General features: G+C 41.6%; 1 protein-coding gene across 1 annotated transcript; it reads right to left on the bottom strand.

Moving 5' to 3' along the window:
- Window positions 1-944: 944 nt before the first annotated feature.
- tbc1d19 (TBC1 domain family, member 19) lies at window positions 945-25,620 on the bottom strand. The gene is made up of 21 exons (XM_064931916.1): window positions 25,409-25,620; window positions 25,101-25,173; window positions 24,931-24,976; window positions 22,242-22,317; window positions 21,589-21,663; window positions 21,356-21,419; window positions 20,605-20,651; window positions 20,414-20,524; window positions 19,877-19,949; window positions 19,404-19,442; window positions 16,890-17,002; window positions 12,163-12,237; window positions 11,904-11,966; window positions 5,418-5,502; window positions 5,276-5,320; window positions 5,135-5,167; window positions 4,826-4,935; window positions 4,508-4,599; window positions 3,550-3,665; window positions 3,282-3,352; window positions 945-2,416 (listed from the first exon to the last, which is right to left on the bottom strand). Exons 1-21 carry the CDS (start codon window positions 25,505-25,507, stop codon window positions 2,342-2,344), a joined length of 1,581 nt encoding a protein of 526 aa, XP_064787988.1. The 5' UTR covers window positions 25,508-25,620; the 3' UTR covers window positions 945-2,341.
- Between the last annotated feature and the right edge of the window lie 432 nt (window positions 25,621-26,052).

Here is a 26,052-nt window from a genome sequence, read left to right as displayed (position 1 = left end):
TGCTTCTCTAAATTGAAGTAATGGCAAATGACAGACTAGATGTTCATGTTATAGCCTCAAACACTTAAATAGATGCTTTCTTGGATGCTTCTTTGACATTGAAATTAATACATTTTGTCCACTATTCCAGTAACTGTATCATTACTATCAGCTGGACCACGTTTACAAATGTTATATTAATACCTAAGAGTGCCACCCAGTGAGACGGGCAACCTGATAGTGCCATCTACATGAACTCTTTCAACAACGGCCAGCGCCAGATTGATGACGGATGGGATGGCAGTCATGGGCTGATGACGGCACATTGCTCCTGTAGAGCATCGTTTCAACATCAAGGGAGCCAACAGTGGTGGCTAGTTCAGTCCAGGGAGAACAAAATGTGGCTGATAAGAAGTCACTGGCCCCCAGGGGAGCAATGAGCAGGAAAGGCTCTGGGAGTCCGGGTAAACAGGTGGCAGTTGTACCAGGCATGACTAAGCCGCGGGGACTAGCATGAGAGGGAAAGGAGGGCAGCAAAACGAGGAACAGCATAATTTGATACGAGCACACAGAATGGATAGGGGGAAGGCAGCCAAAGCAAAGGCAGAGCAGATGCTAGGGTGGGCTGGGGGGGGGCAGATAATGTTTAGTTGCTACCTGTCAATTACTGATTCTGCCTACTGACTCCTCAGGCTCATTGCTCTGATGAGCTGCCAAAGTACAGTACGCCACATCCAAATATTTACCCTATCCAAAAAGAAGTGTCATTTAATTATGTTGGACGATGTAGAATGCATGACCACATTTCTACTGCTGTTGCAGAATGGATGTAGGCTGTCAAACAGAGATCTAGGGGCCATATGTTACCTACATATGTTACTTCTTAGTGAAGGTCTAAGGAATAATGAGTCTGAATACAATACTACAGAGGTGAAGTCAAAATTGAAAATACAAACTAGTGGATATAGGTTTCATTACTTTATTTTAATTTAATGAGCATTGAAAAACAAAACTATGCTATGATTGATTAATGTCCCCTGATCTCAGAGACATTGACCGCATTGGGTAGGGTAAAATGTAAGACAATCCTGAAATTAAACTGTAAATAAAAAATATGTCATCTGGGCACATACATTTGACAATGGGCACAAAATGGAACAAAATTGGGTCAGGGATCAAATAACAGGGCGAGACAAATACAAATACAGCATGTGAATGCAATAATTAATGAAATCCATAAAAAATGTACACTAATTACATAAAAAGAACAATTCAAACAAAGGTTCTTCAATGATCATTTTCACAATTAAAAACAAAAGCAATAAAAACAATACTGAGACAAAAACAGTGTTGTAATGGCATATCTTATACACAAGTCATATCTTATGATAATATCTTGCATATTAAAAATGAACATTAGAATATTAGTTTAAGCCTTATTAATTATGACTTAGATAATGAATTAACTGAGATCATTTTCTTGAGGAACCCGACACAGAGCAGCTTCTGATTAGCTTCTAATACAGGATTATTATTGCAAGGAGCGCTTCATGAAAATATAAAATGTTAAGACCCCACTGAACACTTAACAGCGTTTCCTTAACACATCAATGGTCACACTGTAGACAGCTACAACTACTTCCCATTGGGCACAGACGTAATCTCAATGCCTAGTTTTGATTTACATTTTGGTTGAGTTGTCAAATAACGTGAAATCAACAAAATGTCATTGGATTTAGGTTACAAAATGGGTGAAAAAAATAAGACTCCCTTAGGTTGATGACTTTTTGCTAATCCAATCAGGTTATCACTTTGATTCAATGTCATCACATTGAATTGTTTTTGTTAAAATGACGTGGAAACAACATTGATTCAACCAGTTTTTGCCCAGTGGGTTCCCTCTCTCACACTGTCAATTACAACCCAATACAATACTGTTCCATGCAATCCAGCTTCCAATAGACTCATCAAGCTGGTCCCAAGCATTGGCATATATATCATCTTACTTAGAGGGCATAGCTTAAGGAGGTAAGATTTTCTTAGCTTATCTGAGGGCTATACTTACATACTGTATAATATATCTAATAATATGATACATGGTGATAACTATTTCTGTAGCGTGCATGCAGAGGGACATGCAGCTTTGACACAGTGAAAGGAATATGGCGGGATGGATATACAAGGTTTCAGGGGTCTTTTTTTTGCCTTTTCATATTCCATATACGGTGTGGTTGGCATCGCTGACTCTGACAGACGATCACTGGCGTTGGCATGGGAACAGCTTGACAGCACAGGCAATTGCTCACGTCTCCTCCAGTGCGTGCGCACACACGTGTCACACACACACACAACACGCAGGTCCTCAGATGACAGTGGCAAACAGGAAGATCTGAATGAGGGGCATGACCTTCAGAGTTGAAAGGTCGGCGAGGACGGCCTGCAGTAAGGGAGGTCGTCAAAGAGAACACACGTTCATTACCAACAGCAGACTCACACCAACCAGTGGATGTAATAAAGTTCCACATGATGACGTTTTTACAGAAACTCTTTTTAGTGACAATTTTATTGAAACACTATTGAGCTGCAGATTCCCCTTGTAGGCTTCATATAGGGTATATGCCATTCCCACAGCCTGGCCTTTTGAGATTACATTTAGGGGCCCTATCATGTTTACAGAAAGGGTCTAATATTTCAGGCCCTCGGCACAGGCTCTAAAAATAAGGAGCCATGTTATGATACCTTCTCCAGTGGACCAGGTGGTGAATGAGCAAGCAAATACTGTGGCCCAGCATCTTAGCATCAGGTCAACCTGGATTAACTCCCTGGGGGGGGGGGCAGAGACGGCTAGGGGAGGTTTACTATGGCTGTCAGTCAAATGCTCTTGGGGAGACAGTATAAAGGCTTTCTTAAGTGGGTACATGGACACGAGGCTGGGACTCATGTCAAAGGCATTTGGAATAATTGCATTAAGAGGGGAAAATGGATGGCATACAATGCCAAAGTTCATGGTGCAATGCTCTACCTAGGTGTCCTTTGTATGTTTTCGTGTAATCTGTACTTTTCCAGATTGTTTGACATTTAACAACACACACAGACAACCTGTGTACACCACAATAATGACCCTTGCACAATTCGGGTGTGAGCGTTTCAGGGGAAGTGGGGGCTAGTGGGGGGTAGGAGGGGCAGAGGGCTTGAAATGAGAGTAAGGGGCTATTTCAGTAACCAAGGGCCAGAGTGGAAGCCAGTGTGTGTGTGTGGGAGAAAGACGACCTGCCTGTGGCCTCGGTGAAAGGCACACTCACTTCAGCTGAGGTCAGTGATGTCACCTCCATCAGGTTCTCAGCCCGGAAGGCAAAGACGGCCGCTGCTAGGACTAGGGGGAGAGAGAAGGGAAAGTGGGGTCAATACCCACTATACAGTTTAGCATCAATGCAGCCGTAACACCATAACACACCTCTAAATACTAGTGAACTAGTTAATACTAGAATGCACGGTCACAAAGTTGATTGTATTGTTAATTATTATTATTTTTTTACATTGAGGAGTAGTTTCCCGTGAGTGCTGCTATACCTGCTACAATCTCCAGTGAGTCGTAACCCAGGATTCGGTCCCACAGAAGGAGGAGCTGGTCAGTAGAAAGGTACCCAGAAAACGCTCTCACCATCCACTTAAAGGCAATACGCAAGCTGAGGGTATGTTCAACAGTTGAATAGTGTCACATCATTCTTTCATGTATCATCATTGGAGCCCAAATGTACAACATACATTTCCCTTTTTATACCTGCATGAAAGATAATCATACATATTCAACGCCATATCAATTTCAAAAGTAATGTATTTGCAATATTTTTCCACTAGATGGTGGTATATGCTTGAACTAATGCCATGTGAGAGAGAGAGAGAGAGAGAGAGAGAGAGAGAGAGAGAGAGAGAGAGAGAGTGAGAGAGAGAGTGAGAGAGAGTGAGAGAGAGAGTGAGAGAGTGAGTGAGTGAGTGAGTGAGTGAGTGAGTGAGTGAGTGAGTGAGTGAGTGAGTGAGTGAGTGAGTGAGTGAGTGAGAGAGAGAGTGTATTACTATCCTTTTGGGTATTGTAAATTCCCAAAAGTCCCCTCAAGGATAAAACAAGGAAAATTCTCCCTCGTGGGGACATTTCCCACATACCCAGGAGGATAAAGAATATTTTAAGCTTAGCGGTTATGGTTAGAATTAGGAGTTAGGGAAAATAGGATTTTGAATGTAAATCAATTTTAGGTCCCCACAACGATAGGAAAACATATGGTGTGTGTGTATAGACGTGTTTAACTATTCTTGTGGGGACCAGAAGTCTATTTCTAGGGGGTTTAGTGTTAGAATTACGTTAAGGGTTAGTGTTAGTAGCTAGGGTTAGGTTTTTGGGTAAGGGTAGGAGCATGGGTTAGGGTTAGGTTTAGGCTTAGGGGTTAAGGGAAAATAGGACTTGAATGGGACTCAATTCCCCCCCCCCCACAAGCTTAGCTGTACAAGACTGCGTGTGTGTGTGTATACTCACGGCTGAGCGCCTATCTCCCGTAGATGGTAGAATAGCTGGGGGAGATGGGTCTGTAGCAGCCTCTCAAACTGTAGGCACAGAGACACTATACCCTATGGAATAACATACATAATGTGAATACACACACATACAGTATACACACATATTTAACACACACACACACACACACACACACTCATATCAATGCAACATACTTTTATGAACACAAACACACATGAAAATACATAGCTATACATAGAAACACAAATATGAGCAGAGAACAGACAGAAAACACACTCTTTCCCCTCTCTCTCCGTATTCTCTCTGTGTTAAACTTACAGAGGTGGAGGAAGAGACAGAGTGCAGCCTGAAGAAGTAGCGTACGTACATCTCCCTAAATACACTGTACAGCTTGGAGGGCTCGTTGTACAGGAAGCACAGAGGGGCCACTGGAGGACACAGACACACAGTAACACCTCAGAATTCAATATTTTATTTAAAAAATATATATTTAACCTTTATTTAACGAGGCAAGTCAGTTAAGAACAAATTCTTACTTACAATGATGGCCTACCCCAGCCAAACCCTAATCCGGACGACATGGGACTCCCAATTACGGCCGGTTGAGAAGGTAGAAACCGTACTTACCATACATTGAAAAACCATGGAATGGGATGACACCTATACGGAAGAGAAATTGAGAATAGTCCATCAATGATTGCGCACAAGCATAAAGGGCTACTTATATGTGTGTTAGTAAGTGAATTTGTGGTTAAGGACTATTCTCACCATTTGGAGGATACACCACAGCAAACTCCTCAACTCCCACCTTGCCTGCAGGTAACCAACAATGACATCAACACCTTATATGAGATTTCCCTTAAAGAACACTTGTGATGATTGTCAATTAGATAAGGATAGAATGGCTCACCTTGAATGTAGGATTTGGGAGGAGTGGCACTGTTGTAGCTGAAGTGCTCCAAGACCGCAGTGTCTCGAGAGAAACATAGCAGGACCTATGACAACAGACACACACAAGTGCACGCACACACACACACACACACACACACACAAATTAACACACACAATCTCACTCCACACACACACCCACCTGGACAAAGGAACACACACAAATTAATCTGTGCATGAGTTGTCCTTCACTTACAACGCTGGGGCCAATCTCATATGGGTGGCCCCACACCGCCCTTACCCACCTGGACAAAAGGAACACTTTTGTGAGAATGCAGCTCAGCATTCAACAGCATAGTACCCCCAAAGCTCATCACTAAACTAAGGACCCAGGGACTAAACACCTCACTCTGCACCTGGATCCTAGACTTCCTGAGGGCCGCCCCCAGGTGGTAAGGGTAGGCAACAACACATCTGCCACGCTGATCCTCAACACAGGAGCCCCTCAGGGGTGAGTGCTTAGTCCCCTCCTGTACTCACTGTTCACCCACGACTGCATGACCAAGCACGACTCCAACACCATCATTGAGTTTGCTGACGAGACAAGAGTGGTAGGCCTGATCACCGACAATGATGAGACGGCCTATAGCGAGGTCAGAGATGCCAGGACAACAACCTCTCCATCAATGTGAGCAAGATAAAGGAGCTGATCGTGGACAGGAGTTTCAAGTTCCTTGGTGTCCACATCACCAATGAACTATCATGGTCCAACCACACCAAGGCAGTTATGAAGAGGACAACACCTTTTCCCCCTTCCAAGAATGAATAGATTTGGCATGGGTCCCCAGATCCTCAAAAAGTTCTACAACTTCACCATCGAGAGCATCATGACCAGTTGCATCACCGGTATGGCAACTGCTCGACATCTGACCGTAAGGCGCTACAGAGGGTAGTGCATACGGCCCAGTACATCACTGGGGCCAAGCATTCTGACATCCAGGACCTCACTAGCTTTAAGCACCAGCTGTCAGAGCAGCGCACAGATTACTGCACCTGTACATAGCCCATCTATAATTTAGCCCAAACAACTACCTCTCCCCCTACTGTATTTATTTATTTATTTAGCTCCTTTGCACCCCATTATTTCTATCTCTACTTTGCACATTCTTCCACTGCAAATCTACCATTCCAGTGTTTTACTTGCTATATTGTATTTACTTCACCACCATGGCCTTTTTTTTTGCCTTTACCTCCCTTATCTCACCTCATTTGCTCACATTGTATATAGACTTATTTTCCTACTGTATTATTGACTGTATGTTTGTTTTACTCCATATGTAACTGTGTTGTTGCATGTGTCGAACTGCTTTGCTTTATCTTGGCCAAGTCACAATTGTAAATGAGAACTTGTTCCCAACTTTCCTACCTGGTTAAATAAAGGTGAAATAAAAATATACCAGGTGGTGTCAGACAAAGGCCCCAAAAATGTGATGGTAATCTCATCTTCTCTTCTGATTGGGAATACATTTCAATGACTCTGCCCCACTTGTGTGGCATTATCTTCAGGAAATGATATGGCCGCTCAATCAACTGAATTATGTTTTAATCAACTGATTTCATTGGTTAAGGTCATTGCGTCACAGCAGATGGGGACTGTGTATTGAAGTGCAGAGCTGGGGTCAATTCCACAGACGTCAGTTCAATGTCTAGTTTTTATTTACATTTGGTTGAGTTTTCAACTAATGTGCATTCAAGGTGAAATCAACTAAAAATATCACCATGTGATTGGATTTAGGGTAAAAGTTGGGTGAAAAAAACAATGCCTTTACGCTGATTACTTTGTGCAAATCCAATCTGTTTTCCACGTTGGTGCAACGTCATCACATTGACTTGTTTGGTTAAAATGACGTGCAAACAATGCTGATTTGACCCGTTTTTGCACAGTGGGGTGAATCGGGCATGGGATTTTCCCCATAGGAGTGCAGTTTAACTCTTGAACGGATTGGACTTAAAGACATGCTCCAGAACTTTGGTGACTACTAAGTATTTTTTAAACCTCTCGCTTTGGGCTGGATGTGTCAATGTGTAGTTCATACATGCATAATCTATAAGCAGAATTACTGGTTACCTCAATTAGCCACGAAATCCCTAGTTTGAAAACAACTTTTTCTGGAAGTTATGCTGTGCCATTTGCCCTACATTTTTCCCCACATGGGCCAGCCCCCTAGTAATTCGAGTTCCAGCCAATGAGCTTCAGCCCCTCGCCACTTGAATGACAGGTACCAACATGCACACACAGCAGAGCAAGAGAGAGAGAGCAATGACGTGGGGAACAAAGTGCCTAGTGGAGGTCTACACACCCTTGCACAGTCTTCATATTTTGTTGCCTCAAATCTGACAAGCAGACCCATAACATTATGCTGCCACCACAATACTGGAAAGTACAGAGGTTTTCCATCTGTGTTGTATAATATTGGATTTGACCCAAATCTGTGGTTTAATTTTGGCCAAAAAGTGAATGGCTTTGCTGTGCTTTTGCAGTATTACTTATTACTTGCCTTCTTGCAAATCAGAATGGATGATTTGGAGTAGATTATTTTTTACACAGGCATCCTTCTTTTCACTTTGTCATACAGGCCAGTAATGTGGAGTGAATGCAATGTTGTTGATCCCTTTGTATTTTCAAATATTGTGGTGGCAGCATCATGTTATGGTTATGCTTGTCATCGGCAGGGCCTGAGGGAGTTTGTTAGGATCAAAAGAAATAGCCCAGGTAAAATGTTAAAGGTAAACCCGCCTCAGTCTTCTGAACACTTAATTATTTTTCCACGGGGCAATTATACACATTTTAAGTAAATTTGATATCAGTATTTTAACACCCACAATGTTAAATGTAACACTTTCTTGGAAATATGTGACCCACTGAAATAGTATAAAACTAACACTTTTCAAAGTGTTCACAAACTAACACCCCTAGAGTGTTGGTCCCTAACACCATGTGTGGAAATTCCGACTTAAATGAACACTTTATTAGAATTGATGCTGTTATCCTTTTTGTGTTAGGAATAACACATGTAGTGTAACAGTATTTTAGGGGTTTCAACATTGTAGGTTGTAAAGCCTTATTTGCATATTTCCCACCATGCCTTTCAAGTGAATGCGAGAGATACCCACCCATGACTGTGTTTGTTAGTGATAGACATGTGTATTGCATGCAATAACTCCTGGTCTTAAAGCCTTCACCAAGTGACTGCCAAGTGCATATGTTTGAATTCAAAATAAACCCTTTAAGACCTTATATTATACATTTAATAAAGGACTTTAGTTATCTTCCACATTGTGGTCTGAAAATCTTGTCTGGTGGGCCACATCAGACCTGCAATTCACAATAAGCTGGTTTGTGAAGTGATTAGTGATTCCGATCAGAGCTAGAGGGAGGAAATCCAACAATTGTCATATTTTATCACCCAAAACCTACATTCAGAATGACTGCTACGGTGAAGGACTTGACAAACAAGACTACCTAAACCATCTAAACTGGAACAACCACCTCAGTAATGGGTGCTTGCTTGGGCCAGGAAACACAAGCAATGGACATTAGACCGGTGGAAATTGGTCCTTTGGTCTGATGAATCAAAATGTGAGATTTTTGGTTCCAACTGCCGTGTCCTTGTAAGATGCAGAGTTGGTGAACGGATGATCTCCACGTGTGGTTACCACCATGAAGCATGGATGTGGTGTTGTGATGGTGCTTTGCTGGTGACACCGTCTGTGATTTATTTGGAATTCTAGGCACACTTAACCAGCATGGCTACCACAGCATTTTGCAGCGATAGTCATCCCATATGGTTTGCACTTAGTCCCACTATCATTTGTTTTTCAACAGGACAATGACTCAACACACCTTCAGGCTGTGTAAGGGCTATTTGACCAATAAGGAGAGTGATGGAGTACTGCTTCAGATGACCTGGCCTCCACAAATCACACAACCTCAACCAACTTGAGATGGTTTGGGTTGAGCTGGACCGCAGAGTGAAAGAAAAGCAGCCAACAAGTGCTCAGCATATGTGGGAACTCCTTCAAGACTGTTGGAAAAGTATTCCAGGTGAAGCTGGAATCTGGAATCATCAAGGTAAAAGGGTGGCTCCTTTGAAGAATCTCAAATTTAAAATATATTTTGATTTGTTTAACACTTTTTTATTTAATACATGATTCCATATGTGTTATTTCATAGTTTTGATGTCTTCGCTATTATTCTACAATGTAGAAAAAAAAATAAAGAAAATCACTTGAATGAGTTGGTGTGTCCAAATTTTTGACTGGTACCCAATATACTGTATATCATTCATGCAATTTCAATGTTGTTTGAGTTTCCTTGTGTACCACCAACTTTGCTTGAGAGGATTTTACTGCAACACTGCATCCAAGTTGCTTGACAAAGATGTTTCAAAGAGCTGTCAGTCAAGGCGAGCTCATGAATATAATTTCCCCGCCCAATCAGCCTGTCTTTTCAAACTTCATGGTAGTTAGCCATGAGAGAAAAAGTATTTTCAGAATGGCTGTTTTCAGAATGACTGAATGTGCAAGGGGTGTGTTGACTTTCACTAGCGACTGTGTCTGCACATACAATATGTAACGTACTAGGCAATTTTTGGGGACCCCTTTTGGCTTGTGAGCACAATATTCAGAACAAGTGGCTAAAAAGTATTCAGAATTACCAGAGAATCTCTTTACAATGGAACTGAGCCCAGTCTCTGATCTCTTTTTTATATTTGCGATTATAGATTAGTCTCTCTCAACCTAAACCTGAGCCGTATATTGAGAGAATTCTACGACTGCATAGCGAGTTCAGGAACAGTCCATGTTGATGATTTGTCAGTGCCGAGCGGGTAAGCCACCATAGAGATGATAACCTTTCGTGCCACCACCATTCACTAAACCGCTCCCAGTATTCAGTGAAATAGTTACTATCTTTCACTTAAACACGTAAGTAAACAAATAAACCGGCAAAGCCAGACTGGAGACATTCATCTGTCACTATAGTATTTTCTGATGCAAGTATTGGTGGACATTTGAATGAGCACTTGAATGAGCACTTGCTCCAAGTATTTTGGTTGAAAGGGGTATTCAAAACCATTATAGGGGAGACTCTATATTATATACACTCTTAGAAAAAAAGGTGCTATGTAGAACCATACAAGGTTATTCAGTTTGTACCCATAGGAGAACCCTTTTTAGTGCTGGGTGGAACCCTTAGCAGAGGGTTCTATATAGAACCCTCTACGTTGGGTCCCTGTATATGGTTCTACCTAGGACCCTCTATGAAGGTGTATGCCTAGAACCCTCTATGAAGGGTTCTACCAATAACCATTTTATCATCTAAAGGTTCTTCCAAGAACCCTCTATGAACGGGTAGAACCCACCAGCCTTATTTGCCTTTAACATTTATTTATTTATGACAATACATTACATATATTATGCCTTTCTTTGAGGACCTAGTTATACCCTAACAGAGGAGTTAGGAATCTCATATCAGACCTACAAGTCACAATATGCTTGCTTGCAAAGTGAAATGTAATTCCTATTGGAGTCCAGCCAGAGTTAGAATATCCAACAAGTGGAACTGTTAATCACCCACAACCTGCATTCAGAACGACTGCCAGGGTAGAAAAGATTGAATACTGAGACTACCTCAATCATCTAAACTGGAACAACCATCTCAGTAACGGGTGCAATAAATCCAATTACTAACAGATTGGATTAGTTTAGAAAAATGTATGCTATTTATCTTTGTGTAGCATAACATTTCTCAACTAATCAATGTACATGCAAAAACACAGATGTTAAAGTAAAACAAACAATTCTGAAAATCTCCCTGCAGTAGAGCATGCTGAGAAATATCATATATGGTTCTATGTAGAACCGTTGTTGCCTTCCAAAGAATCCTTCTTGCCTCCCAAAGAATCGGTAAAGAACCCTTCCTTCCAAAAATGGTTCTTAGGTTGTTAAAGGTTCTAGGTAGAACACTTTGACTTACAAAGAACCCTTGTCTTCCAAAAGGGGTTCTTCTGATCAAAACGGTTCTTGGTAGAAGCCTATCCCTCTGCAAATAACCGAGCGTATAATTGTGTGTGTAACTATATCTGTTACTACAATGGAATATTGTGTATGTAGGAGTGAGACTAGTTTAGTCTAGTGGTATTCTATACAGTCTGGTGTCCGTGTTATTTTGACCACCATTATCTCCCCTCTGTGTACACGCTCTAACCTAACACAACCTACATAGATAACACTCAGTCTTCTGTATATATGTATGCATTAATGTCTAGTGTTAAAAGGACATGCCAATAGAATGGAAGGAGACTGCTGAGTAGATGCTTGAGAGAGAGAGAGAGAGAGAGAGAGAGAGAGAGAGGAGGCAGAGAGAGAGGCAGAGAGAAAGAAAAGAGAGAGAGTGAAAGAGAGATGGAAAGAGAGAAATGGATGATGGAAAATGAGTCACACTCACCTGATACAGGAAATCTTCAAACACAAAGTAGTAGTCATCATTACTAGCAGTCAGTTTCACATCCTGGAGAAAACAAAGTAGGGATAATTGACAGCAAATCAAAGATATAAGAAATAAATACCTGACACATCACTACTAGTTTGTAAAGAACATAGCAGGCGGGAGAATAAATCAAAACCAAGGTTCTCAACAACCACACGTGTTTGCATGTGCTGTGGTGTTAGTGTTTCCCTGCTTGTATTGGCACGCCAAAGCCTACCTTGTAGATGAGGTTATCCACCAGCAGGTCATGGTGTATGACTCCAGCCTTCAGCTGCTCATAATGCATCACATCCTGTCCAACAAAACATCAGTCAGTCAATTACAAATAACATCAAGCTAAAAGATACAACCTCCACAGTACGTACAAATAATATGGGACAATCATTTATTCAAATGATTGACCATTCAATCCAATACAGAAAGTGGGCCTAAACTAAAGAAACTAAAGACCGCAGCATTCATTTGGTTTGCCCTCCTTCTACTACAATAATCTATTTGAATTGAAGTACTGCTACTATCTGATGTCCTTAAACCACCTTGTGTATTTCGTCAAATTTATGTGCTCGTTGACATTGACATGACCATGATTGAGTCAGACGAAGAGGCAAGGTTAAGGTTATGGGAAGTACTTCAACACTTACACACTTCACACCACATAGTTAACATCAGAATGTCTCCGGTCTGATAAAAGCTATCATAAAAGAACGAAGTTACAGAGGACAGGGAGGAAAAGAGGAATAAAACCAAAACTCTGACAGACTTCAAGCACTTTGGCAATCAGAGACTGGTGGGGAGAAAAAGAGAGATGAAGTTCAAGCTGCTTGTCCATGACAAGAGGTAGGGCTTCCCAGACATATTCAAAACACTCAAAATGGATAGTGTCAATTTGAGACATTAAAATTCCCTTTAAAACGTTAAAGGGGCAATCTACGATTGCTCCATACAGTGCCTTCGGAAAGTATTCAGACCCCTGGACGTTTTCCACATTTTGTTACGTTACAGCCTTATTCTAAAAATGTATACAAATATTTTCCCCTCAACAATCTACACACAATACCCCATAATAATGAAGCGAAAACAGTTTACACATTTTTTCAAATGTTTTAAAAATAAAAAAAACAGAAATACCTTATTTACATCAGCACTCAGATCTTTTGCTACGAGACTCGAAATTGAGCTCCGGTGCATTCTGTTTCCATTGATCACCCTTGAAAGGTTTCTACAACTTGGAGTCCACCTGTTGTAAATTCAATTGATTGGACATTATTTGGAAAAACACACACAATCTTGTCTTTATAAGGTCCCACAGTTGACAGTGCATGTCAGAGCAAAAACCAAGCAGAGGTCGAAGGAATTGTCCGTTGAGCTCCGAGGCAGGATTGTGTCGAGGCACAGGTCTGGGGAAGGGTACCACTCTGACAGAGCTCTAGAGTTCCTCTATGGAGATGGGAGAATCTTCCAGAAGGACAAACCATCTCTGCAGCACTTCACCAATCAGGTCATTATGGCAGAGTGGCCAGACGGAGGCCACTCCTCAGTAAAAAGCACATGACAGCCTGCTTGCAGTTTGGCACCTAAAGACTCTCAGACCATGAGAAACAAGATTCTCTGGTCTGATGTAACCAATATTGAACTCTTTGGCCTGAATGCCAAGCATCACGTCTAGAAGAAACCTGGCACCATCTCTTCGGTGAAGCATGGTGGTGGCAGCATCATGCTGTGGGGATGTTTTTCAGGAACAGGTACTAAGAGACTAGTCAGGATTGAGGGAAAGATGAACGGAGCAAAGCACAGTGAGATCCTTGATGAAAACCTGCTACAGAGCGCTCAAAACCTCAGACTGGGGCGAAGGTTCACCTTTCAACAGGACAACAACCCTAAGCACACAGCCAAGACAACGCTTTGGGACAAGTCTCTGAATGTCCTTGAGTGACCCAGCCAGAGCCCGGACTTGAACCCGATCGAACATCTCTGGAGAGACCTGAAAATAGCTGTGCAGCAACGCTCCCCATCCAAGCTGACAAAGCTTGAGTGGATCTGCAGAGAACAATGGGAGAAACTCCCCAAATACAGGTGTGCCAAGCTTGTAGCGCCAGACCCAAGAAGACTCAATGCTGTAATCATTGCCAAAGGTGCTTTAACAAAGTACTGAGTAAAGGGTCTGAATACTTATGTAAATGTGATATTTAAGTTTTTTTGTATTTGATAAATTAGCAAAAAAAATTAAAAACCTGTTTGTGCTTTGTCATTATGGGGTATTTGTGTGTAGATGGATGAGGAAAAAATACACTTTAATCCATTTTAGAATAATGCTGTAACGTAACAAAATGTGGGAAAAGTCAAGGGGTCTAAATACTTTCCGAAGACACTTCAAATGTTTAGACTTTTAACTTAATGACATATACTCATTGATTCTTGAAGAATATAACGTATAAAAGCCTCATTAGCTTAGTTCAACTGTCGTAACCCACCAGAACCTAAAATATAAGCTGGTTTTATTACAATGTTTGTAACCAATGTAATTGTAAACAAAAACTGTATAGCCTCAAGACATTGATTAAACTATAATTTTGATATCATGGATGGTCAGTACTTGCATCAACAGCTCTTCTTATGAACTGTATGTATGCACTATCTGTGTTGCTCTTGCCAACCCCCATTGTCCCACCTCTGAGAAGCAGAGGTTCTGTTGTGATCATGTAGGTCTGATAACTGATTTGTTAATTTTACAGTAATGCGATTAGTCATAAACTCAGATTTTGAATCCAAACAACTCAGATGATATAAAAGGGTCTTAGATTCTCTCTCTCTCTCTCTGCCAAAGCAAGTGAAGTAGATCTCTCTCTCATTAGCTATGCCTTGAGCAGTGCCTTGTAGTGCTTGTTAATGCTTCATGACTCCATTAATAAGTTATTAAATAATACTTGCTTTGATATTCGCTCCGCGTGACCATTCCTCGTTCTCAGTCAACTAAATGCATAATACTTGATTGCACTTGGTTTATCTATAGTCTCTTGCACATTGATATTTATCTTATGGAGTCGGACATTTCCTTTCATGGGATAATTGCTTAGTCTTATTATGGGTCGCTTTTGAGGTAGTTATAATATCATATGTATCAAATATTACCACAGTAACAAGTGATCAGGGTAAGATGTCATACATTTTATAGAACTAGAAGACGACACAGGACGTATAAGGGATACCCAAATCCATGTATTGTTTAAATGAATCAGACCCTTTTATTTGAAAACAGCCCCAAGCAGTGTTTGTGTTGACTGAGGCTCTCAATCACAAACGACAATAAGATTCGAATTAATATCGAACTTAAACTTGTCATTCACATTAACTTTCCTCCCTGTCCTTTGGATGAGAAGGCGAGTACTGTATCTCCACAACAATACTTTCGGATTGACGTTTCAACCCTTGAGATTTCAACTTAACTGCGTTACCATGCTTTGACTTACAGTACCTTGAGGGCATTGTGTACACAACTGCTTCTGTGCCACAGGGCAGCTGTAAGTGGCTGTACATAATAAGGAGTCTATGCCATACATAGTGGGTGAGGAATGGCCGCCCACCACCACTGTCCGTCTCCTGGGTGAGGCCCTTAAAGGCCTCCGCCCATCTATTAGTTTGTCTGCGCTGGAGAGCCCTTACCCTTATTAACATGTGGGATTGTGGGATGCAGTCTACGTCATAGGAGAGTTGATGGGTGGTGGGTGACGGTGGTTATCTGGGACATAGTGGACAAGTTCTGTTTAAAAGGATGGTGGTGATTGGTTAATACAACCTGGAGGTCATCCTTGAAGATGTTTAGGTTATACTGCAATAAAATAAATCTCTGTGCATTTACACAATATCCCGAGTGTCCCGATATGTCAAACAATACCACCATGTCATACACGCTAGAGCTAGTGGCACACAGATTACGGATAGTGGACAGTCCTCTGTCCTGAACGCAACTCTGTTTGTCCTACTGTCGAACCTGGTGAAGGTAATGCTCTACAGACCTCCGCTAGATCCCTGTAACTCTCCTAGGGGGATCAATCTTCCCACGGGAGGGGCATTGTTTAATCGGCCCGCAACGAGGCGGGGGTCCGTTCCCAGGGTTATACAAATGCAGAGGGGCACGGCCATTTGCCACACAGGGAGTAGGCCCTGTTGTTTGAGCTAACTTTGCTAAATCGCAACCAGTTTGATTACGTTGGCGGTCACAGTGCCCTGGGACGAGTTACGGCAGGACGGCGTAAACACGAGCACCACTAATTTATAGCCCGAGGATCGTCTCCAGCTGCATGAACCTGTACTAAGAACTAGGCATTCAGTCTATAAAATACGTATCTACATGTAAAATAAGTGAATTCCTTGAGGACAATGTCTAATGCCTATGGAAAGACGATATTTTTTGCTAGATTTGACGGTTCAATCAACTGTAATGCTTGCTGTAAATCTAATCGCATGCAACCTCTCTTTATTGGAAAACTGATTTGAAGCTATGCAGGTGGTAACACCCATAAATATAAATTAGGATAAACATACGCGCCCCCACACTAACATACAGCCAACATATGGAGAAGAACCAACACAGGTAAATATGAACCGAGTTTCCTTTCTAACAAAAAGACTCCTTAACAGATCCTCTCTTCCAGTGTGAATGATGGAGATATGTCATGTAAACCATTAACACTGGAGAGGGTTCAGAGAGTGAAAGAGAAGGTTCAGGAAGAGGTGAGCAACTACAAGCCCTAGAAAAAAATAAATGGGGCTTGGGAACCGCAACGGCTGTGTGTGCCTGGCAGTTTCATAACAACCACAGGCAGAAAACCCAGAGTAGCAGGTTCAACACCATGGTCTTTAACATTAACCTAATGATACATTCATCGACAAAAGATCGGTAACCACTTAACCAGGCAGCGTAGTGTGTGTCTGTGTGTGCATTACCTCAGGCTCATTGGTGGAGTTGAGGATGAGGGCCCAGAGGTCAGCTCGTAGGCCAGTGGGACAGCCCTGTCTACTGTACTGCTGGGCTGCTGCACTGTCCTGCTCATTTACCACTGGAACAACACACAGAGGACACACTCATAACACAACAATACTATAGCAGTGGTTACATTATAGCACAACCGAGAGAGATCTCCTTTGTGTACATTTAAATATTTGAATTTACAATGAAAATAAATATATCACACACCACTGACTCACACCACAGTAAACATACCAGGACCATAGCAAAATGTCTCACTGTCATTATAGCAACACGACTTTCCCCTTCTGTTGAACACACAAATAAAACAAACAGACTGCAAACGATCAGACCAGACCCTATCTGAATCTGAACCTTCCATCTTGCTCCTTCCACTCCGACAGGTCCCAAACACACATGGCCCTTGACTCCACTTACTCCAGGTGTCGGAGAGCCAATAACACACTCCAACATAAACATTCTGCCCTCTTGTTCCTCTTTAAAATCGACATTTAGAGTGCTATCCTCACTTGGTCCACTGTCCCCTTGGCCATCGGGGTGTTAAAACACATTCCTACCCATGTAGAACACATTGTGAGGGCACGAAGGAGAACAAAATTAGTCCTTGTATTATTGTGTGTGTGTCCCGGGCCAGGCCTGGACTCAGGCCTATAAGAGGCGTCCCCGCTAATGTTTACATTAGGCTCAGCATAACAGGGACAGGGTAGAGTGCAAAAGTGTAAGGGAGACTAGGCCACTTGAGAGGGTGAAGGAGAGGATTAGTTATGGCAGGAGCTACCTATAGGGGTTTCCTATGGGAGGGGGGTGAGAGGTGTGTGTGTGGTCTTGTTCTTCTATCCTCGTGGAGACCTGAAATCTCCCAAAGTCCCCAAAGGATAGTATAACAAGGAAAATTATATTTAAATCTTGAGTGAAGGTTAGGGTTAAGGTAAGGGTTAGGGAAAGTAAGATTTTGAATGGAAATCCATAGAACAACAAGTGTGTGTGTGTGTGTGTGTGTGTGTGTGTGTGTGTGTGTGTGTGTGTGTGTGTGTGTGTGTGTGTGTGTGTGTGTGTTAGGGCTGGGCGGTAAACCGTATGTGACTATATACTGGTATTGATGCGCGGGCAGTATAACGCTATTACAACGTTTGGCTTTTTAAATGTGATACACCACTCCGTTTTTATAGTTTACTCCGCTACTTGAGTCATCTCTCTCCCCACCCCTTCTTGTCACTCAAGGAGCGCAGTTGTTGTTGCTCGACCACTATCATTTGCCAACCGTTCACTCTTGACTTCAATCTTCATGGACAATGCAGCAGATACAATATGTTGATGACAACGATTACGATTTCCACTTTGCTTCTTAATATAAAGCCGAAAGCATTCGATAATTGCAATATTAATCTGTGTATCTTACTGTCTGCAAACAGCAAGTTTGTCTTTTCTTACCAAGATGTGGCTAAACTAAATTGTATTAGCCGCTAATGCTAATTGCTAGTTAGCTGGCCAGCTAATAAAAAAAAAATATATATGGAACCTTTATTTAGAGAAAACATTTAATGTAGCCAAAGAGTATAGGGTCCCACTCCCCTGAGAAACACTGACCAAAACTTTGGTTTCTACCCTGTCACAATAAGGCCTCCATAGAGATTCTAATTCCTAATTCTATGAACGCCTCCCTGGCTTTTTCATTTGCTGTCATGTCAAACAACACTGTATTCAAAGTGTCCAAGATTACATTCTAACTATAGAATAATATTATAATTATTATTTTCCCATGATTCTATCTATACTGAAGAAAAATATAAACGTTGCTTGCAACAATTTCTAATATTTTACTGAGTTACAGTTCATATGAGGAAATCAGTCAATTGAAATTAATTAATTAGGCCCTAATCTATTTCACCTGACTGGGAATACAGATATGCATCTGTTGGTCACAGATACCTTAAAAGAAATGGGCCTCACAACGGGCCTTTGGAACTCGTCACAGTATATCTATGCATTAAAATTGCCATTGATAAAATGCAATAGTGTTCATTGTCCGTAGCTTATGCCTGCCCATACAATAACCCCACCGTCACCATGGGGCACTCTGTTCACAACGTTGACATCAGCAAACCGCTTGCCCACATGACACCATATACGTGGTCTGCGGTTGTGAGACTGGTTGGACGCACTGAAATCACTTAAAATGTACAGTATGTTTTGCCGCCCTACGGTCATGCACAACTCATAAAGCCAATTTAAAACTTTTATATTATTCCAAAACATAAAATTGAAACATTTGGTGATATATTTGGGCCATATCGCCCAGCCCTAGTGTGTGTGTGTGTGCGCACATGAGTGCATGCAGTACCAAATGTCCCACTTTAATGTCAGGAAGACATATTCCAGAGAGGACCAACTGGCTACGATACAAAAAGAGAGATACAACCTATTAAATAAATAGGATCTCAAATGAACCAGCCATCTATCTATTATCTTACCTTTCTTCCCGATGCGAGTATGCTCGCTTTCAAACAAATCTGCCCGGCGATATGAAAAAGAGGGACAACAAAAATATATCAGTTGTCAGCCTGAAGTGGATCCGTTTCCAGAACGGACTACTGTATCAGTTGCATTTACAAACAAAAGGCTATGAATACAATGATATTTAAATCCTTCTTAGACACACAGATATTGTCTGAGCGATGCCAGACGGCCGAATGGCATGAGAAACATTTACACAAACTGATAAGATATCAACTGAAACGTTTTATTTCTGTATTTGCTAGGTAAACATGTTTTTCTCTGATGATTTACTGTAGACCTAGAAGTTCTTCCAACTTGATGTGGAAGATGAATTACCGCTAAATGATCCATTATTCTCCATTTCAAAGCTTTGTTTATAGACCGGAAAGTATGAGTATTTTTATCAGGACACAGAACGCAAGCTCAGTGCATATTAATCGAGTTTTACCTGGGGGTACGTGTGTATGGTCGTCAATACCCAGCTGCCCCGTGGTCAGGCTCAACTCTGAATAGGCCTCTCTCTGAGGGGACAAAACATGCAAATCGCAGTAAACACAGTTGAATCGTCAATAAACACAAATCATCTGGGATTTACTATGAGTAGGTTACACACACGCAGACAAACAGGTCCTGTTCTCCTAAAGAGCTGTCAAACTCATTCCATGGAGGGCCAAGTATCGGACCGTTTTTGGGTTTACCTTTCAATTAAGACATAGACAACCAGGGGAGGGGAGTTCCTTACTAATTAGTGAACTAATGTCATCCATCAAGTACAAGGGAGGAGCGAAAACCCGCAGACACACTGCCCTCCGTGGAATGTGTTTGACACGTGCCCTAAAGTATAAATGTGTAAACACACACCCAGTGTTTCGGCACACACAGATGGGTCAGGTCAAGTGTTTCTCCTACCACCTGTGGAACGACACACAGACAGACAGACAGACACGCACGCACACCACACAAAAACACATAGTATTTCCCCTACCATCTGAGGTATGTCTCTGTCGTGGAGGGGCACCTGGATGAGGCCCCAGTGACTCTTTGCGCTGGCCTCCTCACTGCTGTCATGGTTTGGGTTCCGTAGGCTGATCAGCACCTGAGAATCATGGGAAATGGAGTAACTTGGAGTATTAAGTCGTCGATCAGAACATATTGATTGAGATGAAGTCCATTTACCTCAAGAAAGTCTTTGGGAGCATAGACAGGCCTGAAACGACTTAGATCTGTACAAAAGGACAAAGACAAAGGAGCATTCAAGTTTAAGTTGCTAATAAAAATATAGTAGTTATAACATAGATATAACAATGTAATTACAACATAGCACAGATGCTGGGTGGATAGTTGCATCATCAAGCTAACTATGGTGACCATTGAATAGATAATAGTATGTGTATCCATAGTATGTGTTGGCAAATTAGACATTAATTTTTGGTCATCTCCAATGGAGAAAAATGATATAACATCTTCGCTGGAAAGAGAATTCCCAGCAAAGTCAGGCAGTTAGAAGTTTTCATCGTCAGTTTAAGTCAAATGCATGGTCAGTCAATAAAGAGAGCATGTTAAGGTTGGAAGGGGAGTTCCACTCGCTATTGGAGCGAGGAAAGGCCCAGGAGTCTGGTTATCCTCTGAATTCACAAGGCCTGCTGTTTATGCCAAGGCCCAGCACACACTTGTAAATGTTACCATACCCCATTCTCAGATAGCATTGTTAGGAGACTGTTCTGTTACACGGAGTACTGTGCACAAGCAGAGTTAACTTAAGGTAATGCACCTACGCAAGAGGTATATAAGTATAAATGGCACACACACACACACACACAGCCTTAATTACAATGGCAAGGGTTACATCCTCCTGCAATGTTAAAATAACCCCAGTTAATCCACACTTATAAACAGTATCATCAACATGGAGTTTGAAGGTAAAGACCTGGTTCGTCTGTCCCCATCTCGTTCCACTTGTTGGTCAACTCCTTCTGTTCCACAGCTGGCCTCTACAAAATGGAAAATTAAGAATTGTCAATAAAGTAGTTTGTTAATAGACTGAAGACATTAACACAAATATATACTGACACACAGGGCCCTCTGTGAATATTCTTGAAGACCTCATCTTAGGTTGAGTACCGTTTTACATGCTGTCATAAACTACTTTACACGGTTTACCTTACGAGCCAAGGGTACACCCAGCTCTGTGCACATGCTGTTCAGGCTTTTGAGGATACGCTTCTCCCAGTTTACCTGTAGGGGAAGACACACACAAGCTTAGACACACGCACACACACATAAGTATGCGCACACACACACAAACAGTTAACTTAACGACATTACAAAGACAACTCTGAGCAGTTTTTCCTGAAGCTTCGGTGGTGGGCGTGGCAGGGGGCGTGGTGGGCCCATCAGAATTTTTGAGAATATTTTATAGGTCCCCATCTTGGCGATGTAGATATATTTGTGCATTTCAAAGCCAATTTCCTGCAAATTTACAAATGTTTCCATGGAGCTGAGAGAATTCTTTGGAATATTAAAGCTAATTTCCTGCAATTCTACACATTTTTGCCATGCAGCTGAGAGGACATTTTTGCAGTTTTAAGGCTAATTTCCTGCAATTTTATGCACTTTTACACTGTTAGGCAGCCCACCCAAGAATTGTAAGAATCCCTTCTTCACTAAAACATATCTGCTTAACTAAAGCATATCTTCTACGGTAAGTCACCAGACAAATCTGAGAGACAGAACCACAAAAGAGATGATGAAATGGAGTGATTAAGCAAGGAAGAGAAGGAGAGATGGATGGAGAGAGGAAGCAACAGACCCACCTGGGCCTTGCGCATATACGCCAGAGGTTCCTTGGCGTGCTCTGGGGGAGCTGCAGGGTGGCTGGGGAGCGGCTGACTAGAGAGAGAAAGAGTGAGTAGGAGAGATAGAAAGTGAAAGAGAGAGAGAGGGGGGGGGAAGAGAGAGAGGGAAAAAGGAAAGAGAAAGTGAGAATGAATAAGACTAATTTCTTCAAATAAATGCATGACAAACAACCCGTAAAGGCAGTAGGATCCTCTACTATAAGCAACATATTGAAGATTATATTTTTATTTATACAATCAAACTGGGGGGAAAAGAACAATCGACTAAGACCAACTGAAGGCTATCTCTCCAGTTGAAGGAGAAGGTCTGGGTTCCTCCACCAGATCCACCTCCTGCCTTTGTCCATCATTCAACCTATACAAATGACTCTGGCCATCTGGAGGACAAAAACAGGATCGAGCCCATTTCAGATGGCCCTTGTGTTATACAGTGGCTTGCGAAAGTATTCACCCCCCTTGGCCTTATTTTGATTTGGTTGCCTTACAACCTGGAATTAAAAGTGATTTTTTGGGGGGGGGCTTGTATCATTTGATTTACACTTTGAAAATGTAAAATATTTTTTATTGCAAAAAAACAAACAAGAAACAAGACAATAAAACTTCAGTGTGCATAACTATTCACCCCCCCACACACACAAAGTCAATACCTTGTAGAGCCACATTTTGCAGCAATTACAGCTGCAAGTCTCTTGGGGTATGTCTCTATAAATTTGGCACATCTAGACACTAAGATTTTTTTCCCAATCTTCAAGGCAAAACTGCTCCAGCTCCTTCAAGTTGGATGGGTTCTGCTGGTGTACAGAAATATTTAAGTCATACCACAGTTCCTCAATTGGATTGAGGTCTGGGCTTTGACAAGGCCATTCCAAGACATTTAAATGTTTCCCCTTAACCACTCAAGTGTTTCTTTAGAAGTATGCTTAGGGTCATTGTCCTGCTGGAAGGTGAACCTCCGTCCCAGTCACAAATCTCTGGAAGACAAACAGGTTTCTCCCTCAAGAATTTTCCTGTATTTAGCACCATCCATCATTCCTTCAATTCTGACCAGTGTCCCACTCCCTGCCGATGAAAAACAAAAAAGCAACATTTGTCTCATCTAGCCAGAGTACCTTCTTCCATATGTTTGGAGTCTCCCACATGCCTTTTGGCAAACACCAAACATGTTTGCTTATTTTTTTCTTTAAGCAATGGATTTTTTTGGGGCCACTCTTCTGTAAAGCCCAGCTCTGTGGACTGTATGGCTTAAAGAAGTCCTATGGACAGATACTCCAATATCCGCTGTGGAGCTTTGCAGCTCCTTCAGGGTTATCTTTGGTCTCTTTGTTGCCTCTGATTAATGCCCTCCTTGCCTGGTCTGTGAGTGTTGGTGGGCGGTCCTCTCTTGGCAGGTTTGTTGTGGTGCCATATTCTTTCCAATTTTTAATAATGGATTTAACGATGCTCTGTGGGATGTTCAAAGTTTTGTATATGTTTTTTAACCCAAACCTGATCTGTACTTCTCCACAACTTTGTCCCTGACCTGTTTGGAGAGCTCCTTGGTCTTCATGGTGCCACTTGCTTAGTGGTGTTGCAAACCCTGGGGCCTTCCAGAACAGGTGTGTATATATACTGAGATCATGTGACAGATCATGTGACACATAAATGAAGTTCACCTGGGTGCAATCTAACTATATGTGACTTCTGGAGGTAATTGGATAGCAAAGGGGTGAATACATATGAGTGCACCACTTTCCCGTTGATTTTTTTGAAACATGTTATTTTTTAAATTTCACATCACCAATTTGGACTATTTTGTGTAAGTCCATTACATGAAATCCAAATAAAATCAATTTAAATGATAAGTTGTAATGCAACAAAATAGTAAAAAAACACCATGGGGGATAAATACTTTTGCAAGGCACTGTAAAACACTCATCTTTATCTAAACACGTCACCTAAACGAGGACATACACAGATGATTCATGTTCAAGAGAGGAAGGCATAATTCAACTCTTTACGTTGTAGTGCGAAACTGGACAGCCTCAAGTTCAGGCAGCTGGATCGTGAGTTTTGTTTTCATCTCACGCTGACTCATCTCATCTCATACACCATGGTACTCTTAAGTGACTTAAGGTGACTCGGGCTTACATTTGCTCAAACTGAATAACAACTCACGATTTGATCATACAAACAGAGAATCTGAAAAGGTGCTGTCTGTTTAAAAATAAAAATGTTAGCAATGCAAGGAACATGCGTCTGTCTGTCCATATCTGATACAAACACAGTAGGTCTAGACAGACAAACAAAACAGAAGAATAAAAGCATGAGACCTCCTGGCATTGGATGATGGTTGGAGCGTTGGTGCCAGTTTTGGGATCTGGTCTGGAGTGTGGTTCTTGGCCAAGATTAAAGCCCCAAATTACTTCTACTGGAGTCTGTTTTAAACGAGCATTGGCTGAACATTTCAGGTGATTCACTCTCATAAATGTTATATAAAAACAGTTAGAACCAAAATTCAGGAAGGGAACACACCATTAGACCCCCCCTCTCTCTCTCTCTGCCTGGTCTCTCTCAATCTCTCTCTCTGTCTATCTGTGTGCCCATGTACATGTTATGCATTTGATATGCTTATACAAAATACATTTTGTTTATTGAAAAAAACACTTACACGTGCAACTCTCTGTATACTGCATTCTGTAGCTTTCTCTCCCAACCTGCAACACCAAATAAAAGGTATTCATTTGCAACATGACATGCATGATATTCAATGTAGGTCCAGTCCATGACATCTAGCTAGCTATTACCCACACAAATATGTGTTCTGCATCAGGCGCTTACCTGATGCTTTGAGAAAATTACGAACGTCCTCTTTTAGAGATTCTAATTGTATCTCGGGTCTATGCAAACACTCCTAAATAGAATAAGAAAATAGTTAAACATATTCTCTAAGTAGCTAGATATTTTGGTATGTCAAGCACTTAGTTACTGGTCGCAAAATCAATAGTATTGCGAGATAAGGCAACTATTTGTATAGCCTTGGCAGCTGTAAAATCTCACAGCAGCAGACAGGGAGGACAACATTCGTTGTTGCACAAGCCTTTCGGTCAATGCCTTCGGTTCTGCAGAGCAGCTAGCTAGCTACTCACTTTGGCCTGTCTCTCTATTTGAGAGTGTAAATGGGTTGCTTTCAGTCGCTGGACAATTTGCGCAATTGTCAGTGATAACTCCGTTCCCTCATCCATCATTTTCAATTCTCGTTTTGGTTTATCTACACTACGATAAGGCAATTAGACTTTTAGAATCCATTTGGTATCCGGTGATGCAGCCTTTGGCCTTTGCAGTGGTTACTTAGCAACTACGGACTATGGATGTAGAGGAAACAAAACATACGCAAGATTAGTTCCTAGCTTGATAGTTATTTATTGCATTATCAGTGTGCTCATTGTGAATAGCCTGCAAGCTCTATCTCCCTTTCTTGATGAAAAATCCCTAATATAGGCTATGTTCTTTGCATAAACAAAGATAAGATATTGTTTGGAGTCAGATTGTCTAGATTATCTATGTATTTGTAGTGCTGTATCCAACAACATCTGATCATCAATCACATTACATAGCCTATAAAAGTCAGAAAGGTCATTTGAGTAAGCCAGGCCTGTAATAAGACTTGCTTGCTATGACTTTGCTATGACTCTGTCACCTGCATTCAAAGGTAAAGAAAACAGTTTAAAAGTTTGTTGGTGCCTATATAGGCTACCATGGCTGAGGGTTAAATTTGGGAGGGGCATTTTTT

Source organism: Oncorhynchus masou, chromosome 23, assembly GCF_036934945.1.
Source record: "Oncorhynchus masou masou isolate Uvic2021 chromosome 23, UVic_Omas_1.1, whole genome shotgun sequence".
Taxonomy (NCBI): Eukaryota; Metazoa; Chordata; class Actinopteri; order Salmoniformes; family Salmonidae; genus Oncorhynchus; species Oncorhynchus masou.
This window is presented reverse-complemented; position numbering and strand designations above follow the sequence as displayed.

Excerpts from the sequence above, each read along its gene's own strand:
- tbc1d19 (XM_064931916.1), bottom strand. The coding sequence starts at position 25,507 with ATGATGGATGAGGGAACGGAGTTATCACTGACAATTGCGCAAATTGTC. Across the intron at positions 20,525-20,604 it reads CTCCCAAAGACTTTCTTGAG|GTGCTGATCAGCCTACGGAA; the intron begins GTAAATGGACTT and ends CATGATTCTCAG. Across the intron at positions 19,443-19,876 it reads CCATACACACGTACCCCCAG|ATTTGTTTGAAAGCGAGCAT; the intron begins GTAAAACTCGAT and ends ATCGCCGGGCAG.